Source organism: Gossypium hirsutum, chromosome D04 (genome assembly GCF_007990345.1).
Source record: "Gossypium hirsutum isolate 1008001.06 chromosome D04, Gossypium_hirsutum_v2.1, whole genome shotgun sequence".
NCBI classification, from domain to species: domain Eukaryota; kingdom Viridiplantae; phylum Streptophyta; class Magnoliopsida; order Malvales; family Malvaceae; genus Gossypium; species Gossypium hirsutum.
In genome coordinates, this window is record NC_053440.1 from 49,360,592 (window position 1) to 49,377,869 (window position 17,278).

General features: G+C 33.9%; 2 protein-coding genes across 2 annotated transcripts; one reads left to right on the plus strand and one right to left on the minus strand.

The window, feature by feature from the left end:
• The first annotated feature begins 5,834 nt into the window (after positions 1 to 5,834).
• LOC107899593 (protein SIEL) lies at positions 5,835 to 12,267 on the plus strand. The gene is made up of 8 exons (XM_016825350.2): positions 5,835 to 6,701; positions 6,811 to 6,891; positions 7,101 to 7,325; positions 7,750 to 7,941; positions 8,632 to 8,772; positions 8,925 to 9,014; positions 9,447 to 9,979; positions 10,936 to 12,267. The coding sequence occupies exons 1-8, from the start codon at positions 6,021 to 6,023 to the stop codon at positions 11,870 to 11,872; spliced, it is 2,880 nt and encodes a 959-aa protein (XP_016680839.1). The 5' UTR covers positions 5,835 to 6,020; the 3' UTR covers positions 11,873 to 12,267.
• Positions 12,268 to 14,460: 2,193 nt separating this feature from the next.
• LOC107899594 (probable protein phosphatase 2C 65) lies at positions 14,461 to 16,755 on the minus strand. Its single transcript, XM_016825351.2, has 4 exons — positions 16,294 to 16,755; positions 15,424 to 15,708; positions 15,013 to 15,354; positions 14,461 to 14,929 (listed from the first exon to the last, which is right to left on the minus strand). The coding sequence occupies exons 1-4, from the start codon at positions 16,540 to 16,542 to the stop codon at positions 14,513 to 14,515; spliced, it is 1,293 nt and encodes a 430-aa protein (XP_016680840.1). The 5' UTR covers positions 16,543 to 16,755; the 3' UTR covers positions 14,461 to 14,512.
• Positions 16,756 to 17,278: the final 523 nt, after the last annotated feature.

Sequence of the window (17,278 nt, forward strand, 5' to 3'; positions counted from 1 at the left end):
TATTATTTTACAATTTCAAGTATGTATATATATGTGAATAAGTTTTTATAATATAAGTACATACATATATATATACATTTTTTTGAATTTGTATAAGTATATATATATGCACATTGTTTTGTCTTAGAATTTTTATATTTATGTACATATACAAGTTCTTATAATGTATATAGTTATATTTTATATATTTTTATATTTTATAACTCATATATATATCTTTTATCTATTTTCTTCATTTATTTATTTATGTACATATCTGTTATTGTTATTTTATCTTGCTTTACTTTTGTCTGTTTAGTATTTGTCATGATGCCTGTACGATTGTTTTTATATTAGTCTTATTACTTATATTTTGTTTTTGTGTGATTATTTTACTTACATTATCATCATCATTCCACTACACCCATTTTTATTTAAAATTCAAAAAAAAAATTTTAAAATATAAGTAATACTCGGTATTTGGGATCTTTGTGAGAATCGAGCCCTAATGTGTTGGGTTCCGATTTTCTTCTTTGAATCTAAATAATTGAGATTACTCTTTTAAAAATAATAAAAAGCTCATTATCGGGAATTCAATACGTTGTGTCCTAATGCATTGGATATGACACGTTATTTTCCCGAGATGAGGATTTTTTCTAAAAAATAACAAAGGCAATATTTTACATTTGGAAATTCAAGAAAGCGTGCCCTAATGTGTTGGGTTTTGATTTCTCGTTTAGCCAAATAGCCAAATACCGTCTTAAAGTTTCAAAGTATGGGTTTTAGAAACCATAAAGTGATCTTGGTTTCGAGAGTTTAAAGTATCGTATCCTAATGTGCTGGATGTGATATTCTTTCGGAACAAGAAAATCTTAAATTCCAACTCATATTATTCAAAATTTTTAGGATCGTATTTTTAAAATTCTTCAAAGTTTTTTATATTCGACATTAAGACATTAACTAATCAACTAGGTACCAATTTTTGGGCGTTACGAGGGTGCTAATCCTTCCTCGTACGTAACAGACACCCGAACCCATTTTTCTGAATTTCGTGGACCAAAATCGTTGTTTTAATAAAATCAAATCGTTTATTAAAAACAACCACTTTTTGAGGTGATCCAATCACACCTCATTAAAAAAAAAGATTGGTGGTGACTCCCGTTTTCGTTTTCGTTTTTTTAAAATCCAAGTCGACCCCATTTTCATCCAAAAAATGGTGTCAACAACATGTATATTGAGCTACTAAACTCTGCTTAGCAGTATTTATATTCGAACATTATTTGCATGTAATAAATATATTTTAAACATAAGAATTTTACAAAATTTTCTTCGAAGGACTTACCTCGGACGAAGACGAACGAACCGGAAGACTATTCGACAACTTTTGATTTCCCTTTTTCCAAATTTGATTTCCTCTTTTCTTGATCTAAATCATAAAAATTTAACTCTTTTATTCAATAAAACATTCAATCCAATCCACATACTCATATTTAGGGCATTTTACAAATTAGCCCTTACATTTTCACATTTTGACATTTAAGTCCCTAATTCACAAAATTACAAAATACACATAATCTCATTTTACACATGCTAGGCCGATTGTTTATACTCTTCATATATGCCCATATGTTTCATTTGTTTCACATTTTAATCCCTCTATTTCATTTTCACATTTTAACCCAAAATACTCAATTTCATAAAAAGTCCAAACACAAAACATATTAATCTCATACCAAGCTTTCATAACTCATCAATTAACATCATTAAGCCCACAAAATCATCAATGACAAAACTCAAAATTATCATCAAATTCTGAAATTGAGGCAAGGACTTAAGAGAACACATTGCAATGATCACAAAACGTAGAAATTATAAAAAAAAATCGAGCAAACTACATACCTAAATCAAAACTTCAAAATGTGCCGAACCTAAACAACAACCATGGCTTCTTTTCTTCTCAACATTCGGCCATGCAAGAGATGAAATACTCCACTAACCTTTTAATTTGTTTTATTTATGTCATATTATTACATCATTTACAATTTTAACCTTGGTGATTTAATTTACAAAATACCTAATGGTTGTCCTTTGCCGTCCATAAGCTTTAATAGTGGCCTAATTTCCCTTTAAGGACTTAGCAATTAATTAACCATAGAAAATTAGTACTTTAACAATTTAAATGACACTTTCACATTTTAAGCGATATAGCCATTTTTACAAATTAAGCACACAAACTGATAAATTAAATCATGAAATTTTCACACATGTTAATTCATAAACTATAAGCACGAAAAATAATATTAAAATATTTTTCTAACTCGGATTTGTGGTCCCGAAACCACTGTCCGACTAGGGTCTAAACCGGGTTGTTACAAAAATTCTGAGGCGTATTCTTCAGTTGGCGTACTCTTCTTCAATTGGAGAATGTCCCAATATGAAATCCTTAGATTTTGAATGGGCAAGTACATTATGCACCAGGAATTAACTTGTCAAGATTCTGAGAAGTGGAGGGCTACACTACAATAGTGCGTCAAATCAGGTAACCTACATATCTATATGCCTCTTTCTTGGATCTGTCGATTTTGCGGTGTTATACTAGTTCATTCATTTAGTACTTAACTTAATATTCAATCCAAATTACCAAATTCATTTCAAATCATCACTAGAAGACTACTTCAATAGTGCATAAAGTAAAATATCATAAAAGTATAGAAATTAATTAAGTTTTATATCGTAGAAATACTTACAGAAAGTTCGAACTACTCGTCGTTGATTTTCACTTTCCTCGTTCCTTTTGATACTCTCGTGTCGTCTTTTACTACGAATAATAATTCAAAAATGTTTAACATTGATTTCCAGCTCAATTCACAATTAATTATAAGATCACACATATTTTGAAATTTATTTAATTTGGTCCTAAATTGAAGCTAACATAACTTTTGATTTAGAACTCAAATTTTCAATCCAATTTCACTTTAGTCCATTTAGGACCTCCCATTTCTCATTTCCACTACAAAATTTTCAATTTATGCTATTTAGTCCTTATTAAACAAAACTATAATTTAACTTCACAATTTAGTCCCGTTTTTACTCTTAAGTTTAAAATCTATCAATCTAGTACCTAAAACTTCAAGAATTCATCAATGACATCCTTTTCAAACTTTAACAGTTTCGAAAAATAATACACAGGTCAGCTAGATTAAGCTCTCGAGATTTCAAAAACACAAAAATTATAAGAAATGAACTAAATTGCACTAACCAATTGAAAGTTTAAGCTTTGAAACCCTAGGACGAAACTTTTCTGTTCACCTTCTTATTTTAGCTTTGCATGAGAAAAATGGAGAAAAATGCTTTTCCTCTCCACTAACTTGGTTTTATCTCAATTTATTTATTAATTTTAATTAAATTTTTATCACATTTTCTATATACTATCACTAAGACATCGTCCACTAACAATTTAAAGAGGGTATAATTGCTTTCTCAATCCCTACTCCTTGCTTCTAATTAAAATTTTCCTAACAATTGAACTTTTACTACTCTTACAATTTAGTCTCTATACTTTAATTGATCACGAATTCGATAAAATTACCTATAAAAAATTTAGTTCACCTATAATATAACTTCATAAATATTTAATAAAAATATTTAGGAGTTTGATTTATGGAAATGGGATCCCAAAACTGCATTTTCCAATACCACTGACTTTCAAGTCGTTTTGTTCTTTTTCTCATTTGAGAATGATAACCTTTTCCCTTAAGGACTCGTTCAATTGATAACGTTTTCATGTTCTTCAACATATGGCTCAACGCACCCCCATCAATGTCATTGTTTGAATTTGATGCTTTAATCACCGAAGGTGGATGAGGGATAAAATAACCTTTCTTTTTGGATTTCATTATTGCAAATTGTAGCTTAGGATCTCATTTGAACAACTCTTGAAGCTCGCTCTGGTACTAATTGATAAATCCATCGATTTACACTTGAAAAATAGTTCCGTTCCAGCTATCGTTAGAATAGAAACGAACATAAATATTAAGTGTAAAGTAACGTAATGAGCAAAGTAAGGAGAGACTTAACACACGATATTTGTTAACGCAATTCAAACACAAGGGTCCTACATTTACGGAGCCTCGACCAGTGAATGATTTTATTCTACAATCCTTTGGATCACCTATTAGCTTAAGTTCAATCTACCCTTACACAAAGAAGTAATTGCAACCCTAATACTGACCCCAATTGCCACAAATCACTCACTCAAATACCTCACAATACAATTAATAAACTCTTTAAAGAACACCTAAAAGAGTGTCACAAAATAACCATAAGAACACAACAAAGCTGTCGGCAAAGACACCCCAAAAACTACTCTTAATGTGCGAAACAAAACAACCTATTTATAGGCCTCTTCAATTGGTCAATCAACAGTGTTTTGATAGGCTTTTAAACCCTTATTTAAAAGCTAAAATTATCCTTATTATTTATCACACAAAAGTCTTCATAAATTAGTCTTTCAACTGCTCTAAAATTTTCTTGAATAAATCTAATATTGATCTCTAAAAAAATAACATTTTAATAATAATACTTTCATACTTATCCAATCACTTCAAGCAATTTGGTTGGGAGTCTTAGTGCCTTAATTGACCCATGCTTTTAGTTACATTCAAGTGGATCAAACTCAGCACTAATAAAACCTATTCAAAACCCAAATCGATGCCCCAAGTAAATAAACAATTTTGTTATAACAAAACATAGAACAAGCAACAACAACTTTCCTAACACCTACAATCGATAGTCTTGTAGCAAGTCTAAAATAGATGCCGTGATCAATAGTTGCCTGTTAAATATGTATAAATCAAACAAATGATACTTTTAATTGACATTACATAAATATTACATCGCGTCGATGTCCGTTTGTTTAAATATAAAGATACATACACAAAATTACTAAAAAGGTGAATTAATTTGTTTGTAACTGTTGTACATTGTGAAGAACCCATAGCTAAAATTATTTGAGAAAACCCGAATCTAAGCAAGACTTGCTGGTAAAATCAGATTAAAATTGAAAACCCTGAAACAAAATTGTACATGAAAAATCAATACACAAATGTATACCAAATTTCTTCTTGTGTTTTACAGTCATACCATTCAGATTGCAACTAAAAAAAAAAACTTGGGTTTGGCTGAAATAATAGCATGTTTTATCTACCGCAATCTGTACATCAACAGTGAAACGACCTCCAATTAATGCTCGGTATTAATCCCCGCAATTACAAAATTGTCAAATTTTGTCTTCCCTGATATCGCAGGCAAAATGATGCACCACCTCATTAACTCAATCCTGTGAAATAATTCGATTAATAGATAAACGTGATCTCAAAAAAAAAATGGTCAAAAGCTCTCAAAAGTGAATTGTACGCCCTTTTGCAACAATAAGAATGAACAAATTAGATACAAAATCGAGGTGAATATCAAGATGTGTTTGATATATCACAGAGAAAAGAGATACCAATCAAGATTCTTTTTCGATCTTATTGTTGAATCAATTTGCGTTTTCCAATTCAAATCCCTTAAATTACTATGAGGTAACATATTCAATTTATGGTTTCAAATTTTTGTTTAATGAATTATTTAAAATTAAGATTAAATTAATAAAAATATGTAATTATCGAGTATTAAATATGTAATTATACTAATAAAAAGAACATGTAATTAGGAGAGAGTGACCGAAACAAAAATTGTTTGAGTAATTATATAGCTTAGGGGGGTAAATTTGTAGAAAATACATAAAAGAGATAAATTTTAGTACGGGTGAATTTAGATCAACGATACATTTATCTGTGATTAGTTTAAAAATAACGGTAACCATAACAATACTTCAGCGTGATAAAAAAAATAAACTAATCACACTATGTAAGATCACCCATCCGGCGGGATTCAGAAGTGCAATGAGCCATATAGCAAAGCAAAACGATATGATGCGCTAAACGGGAACTTCTTGCTGTAGGCAATTTGAAGTTTCCCATATTCAAAAACCAAAATCCATGGGCATGGTTGCAGAGCTCGAGCGCAGGCAGTCGGCAATGGAGCTGCACATTATAAACTCAATCCAACAATCCCTCGACAATAACCAACCCCTCTCTTTCCAAGCTCTAGCTTCCCTCAGATCCCTCATTATCAACCCTGCCACCCCCGATTCCACACTCTCCTCAGTCCTCGACGCCCTAAGTCGCTCTCTCCAACTCAATCGCGACCCCGTCTTCCTACATCACGCTCTTAAGCTCCTCAGCGACCTCGCCTCTCACCGCCCCCACCTATCCCCTTTCGCACTCGACTTGCTTCGTTCCGACTCACTCTTCTCCTCCGCTTCGCCTCGTCTTGTTGGTGAGTCACTCTCTGTACTTCTTTCTCTCGCTTCCATCGGAAACGACATCGACGCCGCTCGTTTCGTCTCTCTCTGCCTTGGCCCTTCGGTTTCTGTGCGACAATGCTTATTGAGAAATGCTGAGAAGCTTGTCTTTAGGGAATCGGTGTTGTTAGCCGTTTTTTTAGGGTTTACAAGGGATCCGTATCCGTATGTGAGGAAAGAAGCTTTGGATGGATTGGTGAAACTGTGTAAGAATGGTGATTTTGATGATCGTGATGTTATCGAGGGATGCTACTGCCGTGCTGTTGAGTTGCTCCGTGACGCAGAGAATTATGTTAGATCTGCAGCAGTTCGCGCCGTAAAATACTCTGTCTTGAAGTTTCTTTCTTAGATTAGTTTCCAGGGCAACTGTTAGTTACTTTTGAATTTGCTCTGATTACCTCTTCTCTATGGCTTTCTGAATTTAGGTATGTGAATGGGGTAGATTGCTTGTTATATGCAGTGAAGACATGAACAAGCAAGACTCATCAGATGCAGTGTTTATCCAGGTATTTTTGTTAAAAAAAAAAAAGACATGCTGAGCGTATTTCTGCTTGCCTTTTTATTTTAAAGAAACATTAAATTTTGGAATTAATGTGGGTTGTACGATCGTTTTGCATCGTGCATTTGTTAGCGTTTTAATTGAATTCATGTCAACCTTATATGCCACTAAGCATTTTTTCTTGTTATTTGTTTTTTTGTTACCATATGCTTGCAGCTTGGCTGTATGGTAAGAGATATGAGTGTAGATGTAAGGCTTGAAGCCTTTGAAGCTCTAGGGAAGATAGGACTTGTATCTGAAGATATCTTACTACAAACCTTGTCTAAGAAAGTCCTAGGAATCAACAAAGATAAAGCTTTCAAACCAGTAGAAGGGCTTGACATTTCAGCTTCTGCTGTTGCTGGAGCTTATATACATGGACTTGAGGATGAGTTCTCTGAGGTAAAGTTTTGCTGATTCTGTAGTTAGCTTCTGTTTATTACTTACACATTGCTTCGTCACATAGAGACTGGACTTTTAACTTTGGCCTTTCTGGATCAACTTAATCCTGTATTCCAATCCATATCAAGCACTTTGCTCACACTTTGAGGTTTCAAGGTTTTGGCTTGGCATTGTTCCTCTGGTTTTATGTACCACGGTTATATTGAATGAGAGAGGTTTCTTAGGGTATTTCATTGAACTTGCTAGGACTCTAAGCTTGGTAGGGTAGACACTTAATACACATAACAGAAGAGTTATAGTGGTCATTGATAGAACACACTTTGACTTTATCTGAAGTTTAGTCATTTCTTGCAGTTCAAAGGCAATACCCCCTTGCATTACTTTTATTTACGATGCATTGATGCTGTCTTTGCTTAATCTGAAGGTACGAATGTCTGCCTGTTACTCTTTGCGAACGCTTACTGTCTTCTCTTTGCGATTTGCTTGTGAAGCCTTAAACCTGATGATGGACATGCTGAATGATGATTCAACGGTTGTCAGGCTGCAAGCTCTTGATACAATACATCACATGGCAACCAGCAATCATCTAAAAGTTGAAAAAATACACATTCACAGGGTAATGTTTCTTCTTTTCTTTTTTCCCTTAAAGAGTTGTATAAGTATAGAATGTCTGAACTTTTACGTAGTTTTAAATGATGATTGGTGAGCATGTGTCATAGGACAAGGTGCAGACAGACATTGGAATATTTTCGTTTGACGTCTCCACCGTAATCTATCAAACCTCACCTCTTATTAGGGGCTGCAGGATGGGGTGGCAAATTTAACTTCTGGTCCTTTAAAATTTATAAATTTTTTAGTATATGGTAAAATTGCACTTTGTTCCCTCCCAAATGATAAATTTTGGTTTAGTCCTTTAAAAGATTATGATGATATAAGCCATTTTAAAATGATGAAATTGCAATTTTAGCTCTCATAAAAATATACAACTTAATTCCAGCCCCCTAAAAAATTTTTTTGGCTTCACCCCTGCCTTCTATAATGGTCCAGTCAAGATGTTAACTTAGTGAGCTAGTCAGTTTTGTCATTTGGAATTATTACTACAAACATTTTTTCTTCCTTTCTCTGAATTGTTTCTCTCTGTCTCTCTTGTGGTAAACCCATGACTTCAGAAAAGTTGTCTATGGTTGCAACTTAGTTGTTAAGTTGTGGTACTTAACTATAGAATTCTTTCTCTGCACGAACCCGGTATCTCTTGTTTAAAAGATAGACATTGTCACTTAACCATCATTCTTGCTTGATTTGACAGTTTCTGAGCGCACTTGTTGACAGCAGTTCTGTCATAAGATCCATGACAAGGAAAATACTCAAATTAGCCAAGTTGCCACAATTCAAGTTGTTTAAATTGTGTATTGATGGCCTTCTTGGAAATTTGGAGATATATCCACAGGTTGTTCCCTTTTATCAGTTTGCATTCCAAGTGGCCTTCCAGGCTGCGTCTTTCGTATTTTCAAATTGTGTGTTACTTGAGGCCCAGCAGCTATAACCATCTCAATCTGTTATTGCTTCTTGTCTCTACTTATTTGGTTAAGTTGCTTCCAGGATGAAGCTGATGTGTTTTCTGCTCTGTTTCATATTGGGCGAAATCATGGGAAGTTCACAGTTCACATTATTGAGGAAGTTTCTCCAGAGGTTAGCTGGGTTGTAATGCTATTTTATGTATTGCTTCAAATTTCATGATAGTATCTGCTCAACTATGAAAAGAACAGTATCATTACAATAGCATGACCAATTTTTCTGTTTTTAGGTTTACGTATTGAGACTGCAAATGTCTTCTGAATGATGCATCAGTTGTTTTCATACATGAAGAAGATTATAGTACCATTGTGTTTTCCAGTAGTTGAGCTGAATTTACCAAGTTTTAAGTAATTTCTGACACCTAACAAACAAAGCTTTTAGAGGTTAACAAATTAAGAAGTATTAAGTATATTTATGCTGATTAAACCAGTGAAGTCAACAAAGCATTGAAGCAATTTGAACAACCACTATATTGCCGTCTTATGTTGTGACTATTTGTGATGACATTGGTTATTCAAGATCTTTTCCTTTTTTTTTTAACCCTAGATGGAGCCAGCTTCTGGAGGCAAATTGAGCTTTGATAGTACAAGGGTAGCGGCATTTCTTGTGCTAGCCATCTCAGCTCCACTGTCACATGAAAAGGATGTTAGTGCTATTCCACCTAGAATATTTTCTTATGCAGTTACATGGCTTGGGAGAATCTCTTATGGTTTAAGTGATCTTATGAACCAAGAAAAGCTTTTGGCTTATTTATCCGAGTGCAGTAGATCCTCAACAATTTCTCTTGCTGACTTCAAAATAAATGAGGCATTGCTGACAGTAGAAAGTGATGCCCCAATTCCTCTCTGTTCTAAGGTTGATAGTCCTGTCAGCATGCCCTTCTGGAAAGATAGTGGGGGGACCTCTGATTATCATCATCAGGAATTTTTGAGTTTAGGAAAGTCAGCTGCTCACGCAGAATATGAGTTGGGGGAGCATTCTGAATTAAGAAAGTATGTGAACCTTATCTTTAAAAAGGTCAAGGACTTTTGGTCATTGGTCGAGTTAGGCTGCACTACTGAAGCATTCAAGGGTATAAGGTAAGTAATGGAGTTTATTTTTTTTCCTTATGCATTTTATTTCCACTAGTTTATTGTACACGTGCATCTACATGAATGATATACGCCAATACTATCATTTGAAATAAAATTTTTAGTTCTTCATTAGAAAACAATAATTAATAGTTTTTACCATAAAACATAGTGTAGGTCAATAATTATTTTATCAAATACTTAAATTTATTAATTTTAATAGAAATTGATGTTCAATTATCTCAAATGCGTCATGGTTTAATTTATTAAAAGGTAACTTATACAGAATTTTCTTGTAAATTTTATAGACAATTCTGTAATAATTAAGTCAATTCTATCAGGATTTAATAATTTAATATAAAAATTAAAATTTATTAAGAAGAATTTTTATACTATAGGCTTTCAGGTTGATAAAGAAGTAAATAGATATAGTTAGTCAGTCTTCGATTTACTAAAAGAAATCAATTAATGAAAATTTAATAAAGATTTTAATGTTAATATCAATAAGGAAATAATTGAAAAGTAATCAATATTTTAATTTAACTGGAAAATGTTTAATTTGATAAATTATCACGGGTATATAGGTTTACTTCTATTGACGGGAAGCTGTTCCTGGTGTTTCATAATCTTATTTTATCCAATGAAGTTTTGTTTTATTATATAAATTATTCTGAAGTGGCTCTACTTTGGTCAAGGTTAGTTTGAGCATGAATTAAGATATTGATGGGAAAGTTCTCCTGATTCTTCGTCATCTTGTTTTATGCATTGAAGTTGTTCTGTTTTGTTATATAACTTATTTTTCAGTGGTCTTTTCAAGATAATAACATTGAACCCTTGAAATTATCTATCTACTTCATGTGCATGGACAAATTACTGATTCATTTTTTTGAGAACCATGTCAGTAGCCATGTCGTCTTGGGCTATATGTACCATTAAGTTTGTTTTGCTATTTTTGCTTCTGACAGGGCCTGTAAGGAAGAAGTGGCATCATTTACCGCAGATTCCCCAGGATCTTCCGGTGCTGTAGCATTTACTCTGCAGTATCTCCAAGTTATAGGAATGCTTGCTAAAGTTTGGGGACACCTTAGGCCAACAAAAATGCTTAATCCTTATGGAGTGGGAAAATTAGAGCTTCTATTTGCAAAATTGGACAGGAGGCTCAGGGAAATCAGTAATAGGTTCATTGGTTTGTCCAAAGGAGAAGAGTTGCAAATATTGGACCTGGTACTTGTGGCTTGTCTTTTGAGATTGTCCAAAATGGAGATTTGCTGTTGCAATGCGGCAATGAAATTATTGTTGTCTACAGTTGCCCATGTAGAATATCTCCACAAGGAGGGATCTATTGAACTGTCTAATTTTGTAACTGAAGTTAAGAAATCATTGCATGATGCTGACTCTTCAAGCAGCAGTAGTACCTGCAAGCCACTTCTCTTCAAGAAGTTACTTGACTCCTTTTCCCTTCAGCAGTTTGTGTTATATGGAACTCCCAGGTACATACATGCAGAACTGGCAGTCCCGAGTAATGATTCTGAAAACCCTCTTCCTTTTATTCCGGGAATCCCTGCATCTATACCACTTGCAATCACTTTGCACAACGTTTTGACTGAAAGTAGGTTGTGGGTGAGGATAAGTATGAATGAGGAGTCAACTCAGTTTGTATTTTTAGATTTGAACCTAATCAGAAATGAAAAGAGAAGCATTAATGTGGTGAGGGAATTCACATTTGTGGCTCCCTTCTACCGAACCCCAAAAGCTATTTCATTTACGGTGAGGGCTTCTTTAGGTTTAGAATGCTTTAGGGAGAATATTGATCGAGTCAAAGTCTTTGGGGGTCCAAAATGTGAACTAACATATCTTTGCCCAGAGAAAGAGATTTTTCTATGTAAGAGCACTGAATGTTAAAAGTAAATCTGCTTTTACTTAGAGTACGAAGATGCGAGAGCTGATGGCTGGAATATTTCCTTAAGAAATGTCGAGAAAACTCGTGAAAAATGGTAGTAGTAGTCAAGAGACTCCATGAATCTTTTGAGCTTCTGTGCTTCTGGTTGTTCAGAATATCTGAAAATTCTTATCCTCATGCCCCAGAGGCCATAATGATGATAACTATATATGTAGACATTAAAAAATCACCTAGGCTTAAGCAAACAGTGCACTAGTGATATGATACGAACCCTCTATGAGTCAATGACTATGTTCTTCCAAAGAAACCAGTCAAAGGTCAGGTGCACGTGGGTCTAGCTAAGAACTTTTTCTTATTGTTGATTTGCACATTATGCATAATATTGTTTTCCACATCATCCAAGCTCCAATTTCCCTTTTAGTTGGACATTTGTATTGTATCAGTGGTAGTTGTATTGCTCGTTGTTTACTGTCTGCCTTCAGTTATCATAACTTCTAGTTTACATGTGACAGTTGATTAGTAGGTTGGAGAGCCAAGAACTTGTGAAAACTAGAAAAATAGACTACTAGAATAGAGATGGATTAACATATGAAGAAAGGAATGCTGCTGTATGGTATATGTGCAATCAGTCAAAAGTTTTGGGTCGAGAAGAGACTTTTGGAAAGATTGACTGAAAAATTATATGGTGTTTCTATTATAGCGTCGGCATGCCTGCCTTTTGATATTGATAATAATTTATATATATATTATAGTAAGCTGTTTTGATAATTAGACAAGGAAAAGTGAGACATACATGATTAGAGGGTATTGAATCGAGTTCATTTTTGGCTCAGAAGTCAAAAGTTAGAAAGCTAAAATGAAAAGAACGGATTACTTGTGTTTTGAATTCAACATCGGCTTTTTCTCGATTTTCTCATGTTTAGTACGTTGGCCTAAACTATGACCGCACTTTAGGTATGGCGTTTTCTAGGGTTTAGTTAAAGCTTTTCAGGGGCCAAAAGAAAGGGGTGTATTGGATTAACATTAATCAAAACTGGATTCTTTATAAAGGATTCAATAAAAAGGTTAGGGGAAATTCTTTTCTGAATTCCTTCCAAACATTATACTTCTCGATGATCCTACATCTTCTCAATAAGGCAATCAAATTTTGTTTACTTAATAATAGACAGCATTCACTAGCTATATGTCATGAGGCCATTATGACTAATCTTTTTGATGTGAGATGTTTTTTCTTAGGACATTTTCATCCATTCTACCTATTTTATTTGTTTGTCATAGTTGATCCATCTTGCCCATCCTATTTGTTTGGATAAGAGTCGCTCTGATACTATTTATTATATAGGGTCATTTATATGTTCTCAAAAAACATATATGATAAGATGTGCAACATACTTATTTATCTGTTCAACGGCCTTCCTTTTTTGATGTGTGATTGACGCATATTGCCAACTTTATTTTAGAGTGCTTAATGTTACTCGTAATTTAATTTAAGAACAAGCTAATGATCAAGTAGAGACGGAGAAGAGTAAACCCAAATTTTGAATTTGACAAGTGCTGATAATGCATGCAACCGTGGAAAACTCATGTATGTATATTCCATGTCGCCAAGGGAAAGGCAAAATGGGATCCGATCAAAAAGGAAAACGAGTTTCTTGCCTCCGCAATAGCCTAGGCAAAACCAATTTCTTCTTTTTTTCCTGAAAAAAGAACATGAAATTATCATTTTGGGGGGGGGGGGTACAGCTAATAGTTGGCCCCATTAAATTATTACTTGAATAGACTGTTGAAAATAATAAAATTAACACAAGTAGACAATAATAAGCCTGCCGTGCCCACAAAGAAGAAAAAATGAAGAAAAACCAGACAGACCGACAAGGCACTCACTTCAATTTACGTCCTCCGTCCATGTATAACGAAACAACTCATTTCATTGGTTCTTTCATGAACAAAACTTTAATTACCTTATTAACTTGGGATTTACTTTCACTCCATAATTAATATGTTAAATAAAATATCTTCTTGAGTGAAACCCATGTCTCTCTTATATGCTTTTTGCAACAAAAGCATTATTACTACTCTAATTGGAGCTCCTCACTCTATCAAAACATTTCGAGGCCATTGGTTTGGATATTTTTGGAGAAAATTTTCGGTTACTTTATAATATATATATTGAAAACTTAGAACTGAAATTAAACTAACCCAAATTTTATCAATTCAGTTCATCAATTTTTTAAATTTAAAAAAAAATTATATTAGCAATTTTTAAGTTATTTTTACTATTTAAATATATAAAATATTTATTTTTACATTATAAAAATTATAATTATTATAAATTAAATAGAAAATAAGAATTCGACTCTATTTAAATAATTGCGATAAGTTAACTTGTGAATTAAATTGAACTGAACTGAATTAATCAATATAAAATAATAAAAAAATTACAAATCGATTTTCTTTCTTTTATGCATATATACAGATATAATAATGTAATAATATACTTGATTTATAAAAATATTATAATTTCATTATTAATAAAAGAAGATCATAAAATTCTCAATAATCAAAATTAAATTAAACTTTGAGTGCCAAATTCCGAAAATCATTGGAATAATAATTGAGATTTTTTTACTATATTTTACATATTAACTTTGGGTTTGTCCACCAAAATCCGTAGTTATTTTGTCCCTACTCAAACTGCCAAGCCGAGAACGCTGCTTGATGGTGTTCCCATTTACTCTATTTACTTCTTCAAGCGCCTTTGGATCCACCACTATGTCACAATTAATCACAGTCTCCCCTTCTTCCGTTTTCTTGCCTTTAGGATCCACCTCATTGACGTGACTTGCGGTCTGCTGGCTTATATCTGACAACGTTCCCGATACCGGAGGTCGTTTCTTGAGGAACAAGCAAACAACCGCGCAGTCGTCGACCTTAGAACCCGGGTACTTGGTTCTCCATGCTTGAACTGCATAATAAACCAATACTTTTGCTGCTATAGATGGTCTCTTTACTGAGGCTACTATTTGTACCACCTCGTTGTTTGAAAGCACATCCCACACCTGCACCAATTTTAAAATGATTCTATTATGATGTGTCAAAATTGGTTCAATTATGATTTGGGTCCCTCTATGTTATAACTTACCCCATCAGTTGCCAACACTACAAATTCATCTTTGGGAGTAAGCCTTCTATAAGAAACTTGAGGTGTAGAGATAAGTCCATGATCCTTGAGGCAGAAATCCCCGAAAGCTCTCGACATAGCTAGACCGGGGCAATCTTGGTCGGGCATCCACACTCTCGGTACATTCGGTTCTTCTTCCATTGCGAATACTCTGCCACCGTTCTTCTGGATTCTTTCCGATTCACTCAGTAAACTAGGTTTCAAATCGACTGTGAGTTGGACCGGAATAATTTGGTTTTTGTTGTCCCTGGTACCAAGAATCGCTCGAGAATCCCCCAAGTTCGAGATGATCAAGTGTTGGTCCTGAAATAACATTCATTATAATCATACACACACATATATATATGGTTGATGGTAAACAAATGAATATACCTGCTTAACAATGGTTACGGCCGTGGTGCCACTGCAGTAACTATCAAGGGAATCTTCCATGCTAAGATCTTCATCCAATTCTTGGAAAGTTCTAATCAAACTTGCCTCCCAATGCTTGTGACTACTGTCCTTGTCGCCCTCCTTCTTAGCGCTGGGCCGAGGCTGATGCATTGTCGAAAGTTTCAACGGCAAGGCATCGCATACGTGGCGTGCAACCTTGTGACCCGATGGACCGTGACCGTCAAATACACCGCAGAAGAAGACATTCTTTTCCCCCGTAAAGTTCTGCATATTTTCACTTGTTTAGTTCCATTATTTTTGGAAGATTAAAACATCAATTCAAGCAGCGCCAAATAAATCAAACATACCTACTATCATGATATAAAGATGATTTGCATCTAAAGTTTTGGGTCCAATTACAGTTTTAGTCCCTCAACTATGTCAAAATTTGAGATTTAATCCCTCTATTTTTTGATTTGATATAAATTTGCCACTTTGCTTTTATAAATGGTATTAGTAGATCCAAATTATTAACACGGGTAGGTATTGCCGTTAAAGTAGTGATATGAATTTTTTGCTATTATTCGATCACACATTCAAGGTCATGTGAAAATCCAATAATGAATTGGCTAACACACTCTACCATAATAAAAGGACTAAAACATAATTAGACTGAATCTTTGGATGATCAGTAGGTAAGGGCATAAATTAGACATTGAGGGATTGAAGAAACGATGATAAATGCAATTATTGCATAGAACATACGCAGCCATAGCAGATGATCACCAAATCCAACAATTAATCACATTCCATAAACAACACAATCCCATGTTGGATTAAAAATGATTCATTAAGCCATGAAGATCTGACCTCCCAAACGATCATAGCGTCCTGGTTGATCCCCTTCTTGCCCTTGCGAGTGTACATTGAGGTCAAGGAGGAGGAGCCTTGCAATCTAACAATAGCCCCGGCATGTCCAATCCTGGTAACATTGGCGCTATTGTCATCACTGTTGATGTTGTGGTCTCGATGGTGCCCCTCATCCTCTTTTTCATCTGATCCTTCTTTTTCATACCGTCTACCTTTGTACTTGAATTGCGTAGAACAGCAGGCACCCATCGTTTGGTGTGGGTGTAAATCCAAGGAAATATACCCCTTTTTCCTTAAAAAAAAAAATTCAAAAAAAAATGTGTGCAGCACCCACAAAAAACAAGGCTATGGAACCGGGGGTAAAAATCAAAGGCCCCAAATTGGAGAAGGAAAAATAGTTGGTGGTGGAGGGGACACAGAGAGATTAGAGATATTTGGTTATTTAGTAATGGTAACGATGTCCATCTATACATTGATTGATCATTTTGGACATCAATTTGGGAAAAAAAAAAGATTTACAATTATCATACATGATGACATCAATTAATTTGTAAAAAATATATATATTTTTACTAAATATATATCACAGTTGTTATTATTATTATTTTTAAGAAAAGGGTAAGCTATTTTTAATTTTATTGATTGTTATTTTCATTTTTGTGTTGCATATTTAGAGGGACGATGAGAGGAGAGTGGGTGATGCAGGTAGTAATGTCACAGTAGAGTACATGACATGCCTGTTTGTTGTTTGTTCAGGTGTTTTTTTTCTTTTCTTTTAATTTCTATTTTTCAGGTTTAGAATGTTCCATTCAAGAGCTATTTTCGTTAAACCCTAACCACTTTTATCCTTAATTGCTTCTTTCATTTAATTACGGTTAGTAGGGAGTTCAAAAATAGTTAATCTTGATACGATTGGATTTGATACCGGATTTATATATACATATTTAAACGGGTTAACTAATAAAATAGTCACTTTTGTTTATTT

Excerpts from the sequence above, each read along its gene's own strand:
- LOC107899594 (XM_016825351.2), bottom strand. The coding sequence starts at position 16,542 with ATGGGTGCCTGCTGTTCTACGCAATTCAAGTACAAAGGTAGACGGTAT. Across the intron at positions 15,709-16,293 it reads ACGCTATGATCGTTTGGGAG|AACTTTACGGGGGAAAAGAA; the intron begins GTCAGATCTTCA and ends GAAAATATGCAG. Across the intron at positions 15,355-15,423 it reads CCGTAACCATTGTTAAGCAG|GACCAACACTTGATCATCTC; the intron begins GTATATTCATTT and ends ATGTTATTTCAG.
- LOC107899593 (XM_016825350.2), top strand. The coding sequence starts at position 6,021 with ATGGGCATGGTTGCAGAGCTCGAGCGCAGGCAGTCGGCAATGGAGCTG. Across the intron at positions 8,773-8,924 it reads ATTTGGAGATATATCCACAG|GATGAAGCTGATGTGTTTTC; the intron begins GTTGTTCCCTTT and ends AGTTGCTTCCAG. Across the intron at positions 9,015-9,446 it reads TTGAGGAAGTTTCTCCAGAG|ATGGAGCCAGCTTCTGGAGG; the intron begins GTTAGCTGGGTT and ends TTTTAACCCTAG.